This window comes from Trichechus manatus, unplaced genomic scaffold, assembly GCF_000243295.1.
Source record: "Trichechus manatus latirostris isolate Lorelei unplaced genomic scaffold, TriManLat1.0 scaffold00008, whole genome shotgun sequence".
NCBI lineage: Eukaryota > Metazoa > Chordata > Mammalia > Sirenia > Trichechidae > Trichechus > Trichechus manatus.
In genome coordinates, this window is record NW_004443944.1 from 22,646,020 (window position 1) to 22,660,006 (window position 13,987).

General features: G+C 40.1%; 1 protein-coding gene across 4 annotated transcripts in view; it reads left to right on the forward strand.

Annotated features, from left to right (window-relative positions):
- Positions 1 to 13,987, forward strand: part of CHD6 (chromodomain helicase DNA binding protein 6) — a 237,380-nt gene that overhangs the window by 153,778 nt on the left and 69,615 nt on the right. For all 4 annotated transcript variants that reach the window (XM_004370339.2, XM_023724628.1, XM_023724623.1 and 1 more), the window contains one exon: positions 1,667 to 1,862. In XM_004370339.2, the coding sequence (XP_004370396.1) occupies positions 1,667 to 1,862 (196 nt within the window). The remainder of the gene's footprint in view (positions 1 to 1,666; positions 1,863 to 13,987) is intronic.

The window sequence follows — 13,987 nt, forward strand, 5'->3', positions numbered from 1 at the left end:
AGTGATAATTATGTCTAATTGCTTCATGATTTTACAGGATTCGGACATACAGCCCTAGCCTTTATCTTATGACACAAGTCTTCTTCGTCTGTCTTCATGACAGTCCTGTCACCACTACCACCCGTTTTATTTACTAGTCTGCACATCTTTAGCTTATTATGTTAAAAAAAAAAGAAAGGAAGAAAGGAAAAAACTATACCCATAATTCCAGATATGGCTATGTTGTGGCTTTTTTAAAGAAAGACATTATTTTCAGATTTGTTTCTCTGCTTTGTACATGTCCTCTATTAATCTTAGTCAGGTTTCTTTACGTGTATTTCCCTGTGCTAGTTTTTTCTTTTTACGTGGATTTTCCTTTTCCTCAAGGAAGTCAGAATTATATTGTCAAATTTATTTTTCTAGAGCCATCCCCATACAGAGTCATCTACCCCTGGTGTGTCTATCCTTATTCTCAGACCAGTTATTTATCTGAAGCTTTAGAGATTGGATTTCCTCAATTCTGAGTTACAAATCTGATTTTTGGCAGAGTTCATGTTCTTGGCTATTACCAGCTCTAGGTGACTTGGTCCGTTTTTTACAAGGTTCCTATCACATCTACTTTACCAGCCAGTTCTTGCTTGTTCGTCAAAATTGAGCCCAAGGTAACATCCCCATTGTTAACGCCTTTGTTGTCAGGGGGTAAATTAAGAAAAGAGTAAGACTCCCAGCAGCTGTCCAGATTGCTACTATATCTTATTTCGGTATTAATTGTATGATCTGCCTCATAAAGGACTTTCTGTGTTTTCTGTCTGGATGGACTGAGAGTGATATGCCGCGATAGCAGTTTCATTTTTCGTTCTCTTTCCTTTCACCTTCAGGAGAGATTCTCCACCATGCTTTCCACCCTTGTTTCTTAACTTTCTACGCAGGTATACGTCTTCTTACGATATTCAGCTTTACTTTCTCACTTTATTTTCCTCTAAAATTTTTTCAGCCCCCTCTTCCCGCAAACACACATCTCAAAGACCTTTCCTGTGATTTATTTGTACTTGCTTGGCAGTATACTGCCCAGAATACTTTGGTTTCAGCTCTAAACTTAGAGATTTTGCTGCGCACCTTTCCTAAATTATGAAGCTTTGGGGAAAAATAAGGCTAGAAATGACCAGCCCAGACATAAAAGGACTGCCTGACAAAAAAATCTTCTTGGCCATTTAGGTTACCCTAAGGCAGCTAGCGACTGGTTTGGACTCTGATTCCTGCTTATGAGCACCATTCAAAGTAGATGGATAAGGCTTTTATTTGCATTTCCTGGTCTTACTAGATTCAGCACAAGATAAACTGGGAGATTACTTGAAAACAAGCTGCTTGGGCAGTGGGTTTGATATTTTATATTTACAGTTCTTCTAGCCCTTCTCAGTTTGCTGGGTTTTTTTTCTTTTTGTTATTTAGTTTTTGTTGTTTTGTTTGTTTTTGAGAGGGGGGACATGTCACAATGTAGTTTTAGGTATCCACCCTCCTGCGTATATGGTGGCAAGGAGGTATGATTCCTTCTAGACTGCCGTCACTTGGCCCAAATTTAGAAGTGAGGGATTTAGGGCCACTGGTCAACAGCTTCCTGCGTTGTTGTGCTGTTCTCTGTTGAAGTCATGATTAACGCCTGGGCTTTCGTTCATTTGGGTCCCCTTAGATACACCTATGAGCGAATTGATGGGCGAGTACGGGGAAACCTGCGCCAGGCAGCCATCGACCGGTTCTGTAAGCCAGACTCAGACCGCTTTGTCTTTCTTCTGTGCACCAGAGCGGGAGGCCTGGGGATCAATCTCACAGCTGCTGATACCTGCATCATATTTGATTCAGACTGGAACCCACAGAATGACTTGCAGGTAACCATTAGGATGATTGCTGTTTACCTTAGCTGCCCTGAACCCAAGAACATCATGACAGGGCCTGGCTTGGCCATAGACTGTCTGCCACACTCCATGCTATGGCAGGGTTAGGGGCCTCAGTCAGGGGGTGGAACTGAATGAAAAATAAATGTCCATCCTTTCCACTAGTCAGAGAGTGGTTTTTTTTGCTTTAAATCAGAGAGTGTTTCACAGTAATGATCTCCAAATATAAAATAGAACTACTGTTTATTATTATTATGAAACATAAGAAAGAAAAATATTAAGTTTGACTAATTCTCTAATTCCTGATACATAGATTGACTAGCATTTTTACTCAGTTGATTGTCAGGTGACTGTATATTATGTACAGTAAATGAGATAACCCAAAGGGGTGGGAAAGTTCATAGTGTGGCAGGGCTGGCAGAGGGACCCTCATCAGTTCATCTGCTGTCCACTCAGTGCAGCATAGAACACTTTACATGTGTCCAGTTAAGTGGATTTGCAGATTATATTTTACAGTTTTAACCAAACTAAATGATAAGCGGCTTAAAACAATTACTGCAAAGACTGGAAATACAGGTAGTGCCTGATGTACGACAGGATTTGATTCCAATCACTCTGTTGTAAGTTGAATACCTCTTTTTTTTTAGTTTCCATTATTGCCTGTTCTACGGCAGTATTTTGAACAGTAAATCATAACATTGAACATCTGCGAGTGAACATCTGAGAATGGTAACATCAGCAAATGACACACTACAACATTATATGTAATACGTATTACTAACTATAAGATGTACAAAAGTTAAAAAAAAAAAACCAGATAGTCCTAAGTGCAATTCGTTGTAATTTGAATACGTCATAAGTTGGGTACTACCTGTAGTACATTTAAAAAACAAGCATAAACAAACAATAAGAAAATGGCAGAGCTGACGCTTCTCCTGGTTTGAAGTTTTCCATCTACCCTGTTTCAAAGTAAAAACAATGACAATCTAACCAGATCGGACAGTAAGTCAGCGAAAAAGATTCGAAATTTTCTAGAAGAGTATTTAGAATATAGATTTACACCCATTATCATTAATGATGAATTTCATTCTAAGTGTATTTTGTATTTTGGGATATTTTCTAATACTAGGAGTGTGAGTGTGTGGTGGAGAGAGTGGGTGGGTGGCATAATATCTTTTTCATAATAGAGGGGATTGATCAAAACTATTTCACATAACTAAATAGATGCCTAGGGGATACTACAAGAGAAGGGATATGGGGAAGAGAGAGCTAAGCTGATGAGTCTCTGGGCTTCTTCCCTACCTGCCAACTTTACACAGTCATTCTGCTTTGTCTTTTTACATCTGTAAGTTTCTAAATAAAACTTAGTTTGAAGAAAGCAGTCTACTGGTTGAAAACCAGTACTTTAAATATTACATTGGTAACCAAATCAACCCGTTGCCGTTGAATTGATTCCAACTCATAGAGACCCTATAGGCCAGGGTAAAACTGCCCTATGCGGTTTCCAAGAAGCACCTGGTGGATTCGAACTGCCAACCTTTTGGTTAGCAGCCATAGCTCTTAACCACTGCACCACCAGCGTTTCCACATTGGTAACAGTCGCCTAAAATTCAGGAAAAAATATGATGGTAAGTCCTTGGGAAGCAAATTGTGGCACTGCGTTCCATGTCTAACTTCACAGAAAATAGTAGGTATGAATAGCTCATCATCTGGCCTTTATATTGGTGAAGGGATGTTTGGATCAAAGATGAATTGCTGCATATAATAAAGAGCCAGTTTTTACAGGAGTAATATTTACACAGCACTCAAGTAATAATTAGCAAAAATTAGGATTTGATCAGATGAGCAAGAACCTGATTAGGATAGTGATATAGATTAGGGGTTGTAAAATTATTACACATAGACTAGTTGCCTGTCTGTATAAATAGTTTTTTTGGAACCGAGCCATACCCATTTGTATAAATATTGTCTATGCTTGCTTTTGAGTTACAACAACAGAATCAGGTAGTTGCAACAGGGACCTCTTATCCCACAAAGCCTAAAATATTTATGGTCTGACCCTTTACAGAAGAAATTTGCTGACCCCAGGTGATTTCCTAAGTGTTGACAACTGTGAAGTTCTGTCCTCTTTTGCACTGCTCCCTTGACTGTGAGGCATGGTACCTGGGAGAATGATGGTATGAGAAAGTAAAATTGGGTGGTCAATTTGAGGCCATGTTAGCTGGACATGCATAAAGGAATATCCAGTAGGCAAATTGGAGGACGGGGCTCAAATTTGGAGAGGGGTCATGGCTTTGGAATCATCTCCTTTGCCAAGATGAAGTCTAAGCACTATCAGTTGAATAGGTTCATTGACAAGAAATGGAAAGAGCCTGCGAGTGTTTAAGCCTGATGGAGAAGGTGAGGTCATCTGAGGTGATTGATTTGTATGTGTAGTAGCCAGAACGGGGTAGGGGTTGTCCTGAATTAGGGTCTGGGGGAGAACAGAGAAGCTTTGGAATAGCTATTTTTTAATGTCCACTGCTGGGGAATTGGCAAGACTAAGTAAAGGAAAGGTGGTGAAGTCCAAACTGAAATTGGATAGTGGGAGTTTTTTTAGTGTGCTGAGTCAGTTTCTGTATTTCCTCTAATGCTCAACCTGAAGGAAGGCACAAAGAAGACCGACACCATGGGTGATCCAGGGTGGGAGCTTATACCAAGAATGTAGCAGAAGTTTAGTGCCTGAGGGATTCAATGATAATGGCAGGCCCAGAGTCAGAGTTCTTCAACTTCTGGTCATCCAGACTGGCTATTGCTTCTCTGCTCTTGATTCATTGGTTTCTGCTTTTTTTTTTTTTTTTTTTTTTTTTGTTATCCTTATTTAAAATTTTATAACTTAGAAGGGACTGTTCTTTATTTTTGAAATGTCTAGCCAGACTGGGTAGAAATAAAAGAATTGGGAAGAATAGAGTAATTTTAGGGCAAGGAGCCGGATCATTGGCAACTGTGGAGTGGGATTGGTGGACTGTAAAGAAGACATGCTAGAGAAAGGGAGGTCCGAGTTCTTTGTCTTCCACAGAGATGGAGCCAGCTTCTCTGCTTGCCTGGTATGAAGTGATGCAAGAGGGCTCCTCCTGGAGCCAGAACAAGGCACACTCACATAGACATACACATTCACAGGCTCACAGGCTCTCCTTGGCATTTGCCTTTGCACCCAGGTGCTATACACATGAAGTAGAAGAGAGAGTCAGAAAACTGGAACCCTGAGACCATCATGTGAGTCACAGGACAGCAGCTAAATCAACTGTGAAAACCAGTGAAGTGAGATCCTAACTGACAGAACAGAACACTTAACCAGACCGTTCCCCAGTGCTATTCTCACTCGGTGTGTTATGTTAACATACACATGGTAGTTCATATAAACACTCCACTGTTTTTAATAAATGAATGAAATACTTCAGTCATTGTTTGCTCTTTAAGTGAATTGAATAACCACAATTCCCACTCTGATAGAAGATGATCATATTTCCTTTGGAAGATGGGCTTGATCGTAAAGCATTTATCTAGGGGTGGATTGAGGCACATACTGCCTAATATAAATGCCAGGGCCATGGAAAAGAGAATTCCATCATGAACAGGGTCTTCCCCCCACCCTGGAGAATTTTAGCACAGCTCCAGTGGTCCACATCATAAAAAATGTGAGTGTTTACTCTGTTCTCAAACAGCCTAGAAAGATCTGATGCAGTCCATGGTGATGCCATGTTCAATCAGGACACCGTGGGGGGAGGCAGGGTCAGTACAAGGACAACCCTTGTTTCTTGGCTGATCCTAGGCAGATCTCTTCGGTGCCTTGACAGTGAAGCCAGCTTGATTGTAAGCATGAGGGTTGACTCAGCTGAAGTGGTCCTGAGGCTGTGAGACAGTATTGCAGACAAACCAGGTTCTAGAGCTGAAGAACAGAGCTCCATTCTCTGAAAAGGCAGCTGAGAGTCAGAACAGCATTAGCTTTCTGGTGCTTTTTCATTATTATAAGCAAAAGTTCAGTTATTCAGCCTGCTTTTTCTGATGATCATTTTGCTGGGGTTTTCTGTGCTTTGGAATTAGGAACTGGAATTAGAGATTTAGGACATGCTAGAGTTTTGTTTTGTTTTGTTTTGTTTAACATCTAGGCCTTCATAAAACAAACGGCATTAAATGTCATATGCTGCTTCCTTTGTTTGGTCTTGTTAGAGTCTGAGGAGTAAAAAGCATATCCCTCTTCCTACCTAGATCTGAACCAATTAAGAAATAGACACAGGAGTGAAATGGAGGATCAAAACGTCAGCTTTAGTAAATTGGGAAGCTGGATTAGATAATACAGTTTGGCCTGTAGCCAGAATTGGCTTCCTAACACTCCTGCGTGCCCTGCTCCCCTCCTCCATCCGAGGTTAAACTTACCTCCTCAGAACTGCTGGCAGCCAGGCATGTAAGCCTGCCAGAGACAAAAAGAAGACTCTTGGGATCACACAAGCTCAGACCCTGTCCTGTCTCTCACTGATCAGGTCAGTCACTCCTTTGGGGTAGAGAGAGGAAGGAGGTTAGAGAGACAGACTTTTCTGTTCCTACCTGGGAGCAGACATTCCCTTTAGGGAATCAGCCTAGCTTCCAATCTCCCCTTCCAAGTCTCCCCCCTCCCCCTTCCAGAAGTTAAAGCACAAGTTCATTAGGATCCTGGATAGGAACTGCGTACTACTTGGGAATAACAAAAGATATTAAAATTAGCACTGAAGGACCTCAACAAGGTTATCGTTTTATCTGAACTATCAGAAGCAAACCAATTTTTAGGTCCCTGTAAGGGGAAGATCTTCTGTAGAGTTATCAGATAAATGCCACTTCCTCTCTCAAACCTTGAATGTGTCTGTGTTAGCATCAATGTGTGTAAAAAATGAACACACAAGCTCTGATTCTGTCCTGGTACTGCTGCAGATTTCCTGGAACACTTGAGTAAGAGGTTAAGAAATGGCAAAGGTGGTGGCAGTAGCCCAAGAAGGAAAAAGAGCAATAAACAACTGGTATCTTTTCCTCTCTTCTCATCAGGAAGAAGCCAGTATTGCTGCTAGTTTTGAGGCCAGAGGCATGCCTCTTAGGGATAGCAGGGTCTCAGTTGGTCTTCTTAAGCCTCCCCTTAGAGAAGCCACAAGCAGCTTCCATTTTCATTGCTTCGTGATACCTCTAATTCTTTTTCTCTGGGAAGCTTTTTGCCCTTTGAGACAAGGGTTCCTTGGGGTTATATAGGGTTCATGGTGACAGTGGTAAGGCTGTACCATTCTGTGTCCTTCCTGTTGCTAAGGTCCCTGAAGGAGAAATTCAGAAACCATGGGAGGAGATGTACTGACAGGAAGCATAGCCACAATATAATGCAGCTGTTGCATGCCACAGAGGTTTGGAAGGGAAGAGGGAATCCAGCCTGAAGAGCCAGCACCACCTGCATGAAACAGCACTCCAGGGGCCAGACTCGCTGCTCCGAGGAAGGAGAGGAGCTTTCCCCATCTGCTGCTCCTCTGCTGCCACCATAGTGCTAGCAACACCCGTCTCGACAGTGTGTATGCCTGGAGCTTGCAAGAGTACACCCTACTGATGTTACTTTCTTTTCTAGAAGAAAGTCAGAGTTTGTGAATGTATGCACAGTCCATTCTTTCAGTGCCAGGCACTGTTCAGAGTGCTGGGGGCACAGCAGACGGACGAAGTTTCTGCTCTAGTAGAGCTTTCATTTTAGTGAGGTAGACAGACAATAAAAATAAACTGCAGGTAGAAATAAGCACAGTGAATCCTGTGAAAGCTGGAACTCCACGGGACTGCCTTGTTTTCCCAGGTCTCGCAAGTTTTCCCCCTTTGACAGGGTACAGTCTTACCACTTTTCTATTGCTTGTTTTAGTAGAAAATGTTTGCGTTTTCCTTCTCTGACAGGTTTCTGCCTTACACACGTTCTGGCCTGCACAGGTTTTACTGTATTACGAAGGACATAAAGCAGGACAAGGGGATAAGAATGGTGGGAGTTGGGTGCCCCTAATTGAGTGGTCTTGGAAGGCTTCTTTAAGAAAGTGGTAATTGAGCAGAGACCTAAAGGATGAGAAGAATCTTAATGGATGAAAGCAGAAGGAATAATGTTCCAGACAGAGGGAACAAAAATTAGGATGGCTCAGAGTGAGAATGAGCATAGGTGGCCCACTTGAGGCGCAGGATGGGACAGCCACTTATTATTGTGTAGCAGCAGTCCCAAATTAAGCGAGGCAGGTTTCTCCTGGGTGCTCTCCTGCCTCCTTTGTCAGTGTCCTCCTCTCTTTGACTGCCTGATCCTTCTTTCTGCTGCGTTTTTCCCATGCTGTGAATTCATCTTTCCTTCCTGTTCTCAGCCAACTCTGGACTGATTTATCAGACACATTTAGTGAGCCCTAGGCACCATACTAGGACCTTGAGATACAACAGTGCTCAAGACTTCGGTTTGGCCTGATAAACTAAATCACATCGTAAAAATAGAGTACAATAGCGTGAGCTATTTCCCAAAGTTGTTTTCATTTTAAGAGGGGATAATACCTCACCCGAAAGGATGAATCTGGACTGGAAATTGCAGACACAACCATAGGTCTCCAGAGAAGACAGTTGAAGCAGGGCACCTTCCCAGAGCTCTTCAGTGCTGCATAGAGCCGCTGACTCCTGTTCTGCTCAAGTAGGCAGCCTGCCAATACAGACTTTTGGAATGCCAGAAGAAATGTAAAGTGCCTGGGCTTGAAATACTTGTGCATAGAAACTAGGCTGGAAAACTATAGCAGCATGCTAAGTATTTCGGCTTGGGTGGGACATAGGTAATGGTTTTTAACGTCTCTGGGTATGTAGATTTTTCTTGAGGAATAAACTGTGTTTTAAAGTATTAAAGAAAAAGTATTTTTTTAAATAGCTGATGATTTGGAAAGGTATTATTTGGGCTAAGAGAGGAATTGATATCTGTGCTTGGTTCTTTATGCCAGCTGTTTAATTTTCACATGATCGTGGTGTGAGATTTTGCCAGGTTTTGGACTTGAGACTGACATTAGTCAATTGAAGGCCTGGAATCAGTTTGGAATCAGTCACTGCTTGGGCGATAAAGCCACACGCATTTTCTTCCCATGTCAGTCACTGGGGTCTGTACCTGTTTTTATATTTTTTTAATATCCTTACTTTGTTTCTCCTAGGCCTTCATTCAGCTTGTATGTGTTAAAAAGTAAGGAACAAACTAAGGGCTTACGTAGCATGCAGGAGAGCATTAGTGCTCTATAATATTCCCTGGGAGTAGGAGTAGCTGCACTGCCCCCTAATCGTGGCCTGCTCCAAAGGTTTCTGTATTTATCTTTTGCTGATACATTTCGTTTGGGCTTCATCTCAGTTGCTGTCCTAGTTCTGAATGTTTCCCTCTCTACCTAATTTTTTTTCTGTGTATTCTGATTAGAAAAATAAGGAATGTGTGATTAACTGTGTGAGATTGGACTATAAAATGATGAGTCTCTTAAACGTGACAGGACTTAATCCTGTTGTCATTTTGGGAGAGTGGATGTTTATGTATCTCTTGGTATCATTTAGCAGCTTATGGCAGTGGCTCATCCAGGCAGGGGTTTGTTTTTTGTCTACAAGAAATCCAGAGGTGGGTAGTCCAAGACTAGTGCAGTGGCTTTGTAGTGTCCTCAGGGTCCTAGGTTCCTCTGTCTTTCTGTTTCACTATCCTCCATATGTGTGGTTTACATCCTCTTGGCCCCAAAATGGATACGTCATACCCACTCCCCCACCCCCCACCTGGCAGGAAAAATAATGAAGGAAGGTATGATGCCTTTTTCAGAAAAGCAGAACTCTTCTAGGTATCCCCAGTAGATTTCTGCTTACATCTCATTGTCCAGAACTGTTTTACCTAGCCACCCCTGGGAAGCGCGTAGTGGTTTTCAGTTGTGCACACTGCTGCCCTATGTAAGAATCAGGGCTCGGGTAGTAAGGGAGAAATGAAGTGGGATACCAGAAAGGCAGTTAGGGGTGTCTGCAGCACTGCTCCATCAGACCTTTGCTTAGCATTTCTTAAACTCCTCTTTCAAATTACCCCTCAACACCATATGAACCAGAAAAAGAACACCGCTGTCAGTACATTATAACATCATGCTGGTTTGTAGATTTAGTGAGCCTTATTATTTACCATGATCACTTCCTTTATTTGCCAGAGTTAACTATCAACTCTTCTTCTGGTAATAAAGATTTGCTACCATTAAAGATACTGAAAAAAGGTGTAGTGGCTATTGTAGTTGCCAAATTCAAAGACCCTGTTGTCCAGCAGTAGGTGACTAATTGAATAAATTAGTATATTAGTATATAAATTCGGTATGTTCAGCTTTCAAGAAATAAATAAATAAGGAAAATATATACTGCTATGGAATTATCTCCTGATGTACTGCATATACTATTGAGTGGAAGGGGGGGAAAACCAAAGTAGAAAAAGTATGTATAGTATGCTAGCATTTATATTAAAACGCTTTGTGTGTGTGTCCCATGGAAGGATTAATCAAAAGAGCAAAACCTTTTTTATTTTAATGATTAACTACAGGGTAGAGGTGACAGAAGCTAGTTTTTCTGAATATGCCTTTTTTTTGTATATTTGACTTTGGAACCATTTAAATATTTTACATCATTATAGAAAACATTAATTTTTAAAAAGTTTTATTTTGAAATCATTTTAAACATTAAACTTACAATAAAGTTATAGGTACAGCACAGAATTCTGTATACCCTTCACCCAACTTCCCTTAATGTTAACATCTTAGTATAACCAGAGTATAGTTACTGAAACCAGGAAATTAACATGGAAAGAGTACTCTTAACTAATCTACTACTCCTCCCTTCAGTCCTCACAAATGTTCTTTTTCTCATCTGGAATCCAATCTAGGACCTCACATTCCATTTAGAAGCCATTCCTCTCAGTCTCCTGCAGGCTGTGACAAGCTCCTCTGTCTTTCTTGTTTTTAATGATACGACACTTTTGAAGGGTACTGACCAGCTGTTTTGTAGAATGTCCCTCAGTTTGGGTTTGCCTGATTTTTTTTTTTTCTCGTGATTTGAGGTTATGCATTTTGGGCACAAATATCGTAGAAGTGATGTCATGTCCTTCTCAGTGCATATCAGGGAGTGCATGCCAATGTCTTGTTACTTGTGATGTTAAATTGATCACTTGATTATGGTGCTGTTTACCAGGTTTCACCACTGTAAAATTACTATATCTTGTGAGGCCAACACCCATTCCTGATAAAAACTCTCAATAAAATAGGTATAGAAGGGAAATTCCTCAACATAATAAAGAGCATCTATACTATGAGTCAGAATCAACTCGACGGCAATGGGTTTGGTTTTTTTGGGATACAAAACTAACAGCCAGCATCATTCTTAATGGAGAGAGGCTGAAAACATTCCCCTTGAGAAGAGAAACAAGACAAGGATGCCATTTATCACCACTCCTATTTAACATTGTGCTAGAAGTCCTAGCTAGAACAGTAAGGCAAGAAAAAGAAAGGACATCCAAATTGGTAATGAAGAAGTAAAAGTGTCCCTATATGTGGATGATATGATAACTATACATAGGAAACCCAAAAGACTCCATGAGAAAACTACTGGAACTAATAGAAAGATTCAGCAGAGTAGCAGGATACAAGATAAACGTACAAAAATCAGTTGGATTCCTATATACCAATAAAGAGAACAACAAAATGGAAATCAGGAAAACAATACCATTTATAATAGCCCCTAAAAAAAATAAAATACTCAGGAATAAATCTAACCAGGCATATAAAAGACTGATACAAAGAAAACTACAAAACACTACTACAAGAACCCAAAAGAGATCTATGTAAATGGAAAAACATACCACGCTCATGGATAGGTAGACTCAACATTGTGAAAATGACAGTTCTACCCGAAGCAGTTTACAAATAGAATGCAGTCCCAATCCAAATACCAACAACATTCTTCAGAGAGATGGAAAAACCAATCATTATATGGAAAGGGAAGAGGCCATGGATAAGTAAAGCACTATTGAAGAAGAAGAATAAGTAGGAGGACTCACACTACCTGACCTCAGAACCTACTGTACAACTATGGTAGTCAAAACAGCCTGGTACTGGTACAAGGACAGATACGTAGACCAATGGAACAGAATTGAGAACCCAGATGTAAATCCATCCACCTACAGTCACCTGATCTTCAACAAGGGACCAAAGTCCATCAAATGGGGAAAAGACAGTCTTTCTAAAAATAGTGCTGGCAAAACTAGATGTCCGTCTGCAAAAAAATGAAACAGGACCCATACCTCACACCATACACAAAAACTAATTCAAAATGGATCACAGACCTAAATATAAAACCAAAAACTATAAAGATCATAGAAGAAAAAATAGGATGGACATTAGAGGCCCTAATACACGGCATTAACAGGATACAAACCATAACTAAAAACACACAAATGCCAGAAGATAAGCTAGGTAACTGGGATCTTCTAAAAATTAAACACTTATTCTCAACAAAAGACTTCACCAAAAGAGTAAAAAGAGAACCTACAGACTGGGGAAATAAATTTGGCTATGACAAATCTGACAAAGCTCTAATCTCTAAAATCTACAGGAAAATCCAACACCTCTACAACAAAAAGACAAATAATCCAATTAAAAAATAGGCAAAGGAAATGAACACACACGTCACCAAAGAAAACATTCAGGTGGCTAACGGACACATGAGGAAGTGCTCGAAATCACTAGCCATTAGAGAAATGCAAATCAAAACCACAATGAGATACCATCTTAGCCCCACATTACTAGCGTGAATCAAAAAAAAAAAAAAAAAAAAACAGAAGATAACAAATGTTGGAGAGGCTGTGGGGAAATGGGAACTCCTATGCATTGCTGGTGGGAGTGCAAAATGGTGCAGCCATTCTGGGAAACAATATGGTGCTTCCTTAGAAAGCTAGAAATAGAAATACCATATGATCCAGTAGTCCCACTCCTAGGAATATATCCTAGAGAAATAAGAGCCATCACACGAATAGACATACGCACATCCATGTTCATTACAGCATTGTTCATGATAGCAAAAAGATGGAAACAACGTAGGTGCCCATCAAGAGATGAATGGCTAAACAAACTATGGTACAAAAAAACAATGGAGTACGATAAAGAACAATGATGAATCTGTGAAGCATCTCACAACATGAATGAACCTAGAGGGCATTATGCTGAGTGAAATAAGTCAATCACAAAAGGACAAATATTGTATGAGACCACTACTATAAAAACTCATGAAAAGGTTTACACACAAAAAGAAACAATCTTTGATGGTCACGAGGGAGGGTAGGGGTGGAGATGGAAAAACACTAAATAGACATTAGATAAGTGGTAACTTAAAAAAAAAAGTATCTTGCGAGGAGATATTTTGAGACTCTGCAAATATCCTATTTCTCATCATATGTTTGCGCATTTATTTTAACATTCATTGATGGTTCTTGACTTCAATAACTATTACTGTGGTGTTTGACTAATGGTAATTTTCTATTTCCATCATTCCTTCTACATTTATTAATTGGAATTCTACTGTAAGAAAGAGTTACCCTTTCTCCTTCATTTACTTATTTATTTGTTGATACCAGTATGGAGTCATGGATATTTATTTTATTTTATAGGTTTATAATCCATTCTTCTCATTTATTTTGTTGCTCAAGTTATTCCAAATTTGGCCATTGTGGGAACTCCTTCAAGTTGGTTCCTTTGACATGCTCCCATCATTTTTTGAGAACTTTTATTTTTTTTTAATTGTACTTCAGGTGAAGGCTTACAGAACAAATAGTTTCTCATAAAACAGTAGTGCACATATTGTTTTATGACATTGGTTAACAACCCCACAACGTGTCAACCCTCCAATTTCTCAACCTTTTTGGGGCGTGAAAATACGCGTAACCAAAGATACACCATTTCAAAAATTTCTACATGCACAGTTCAGTGACATTGACTACGCTCTTCAATTATGCTGCTATTCTCACTTAAGATGAAGGCTTACAGAACAAAATAGTTTCTCATTTAACAGTTACTACACATGTTGCCCTATGACAATGG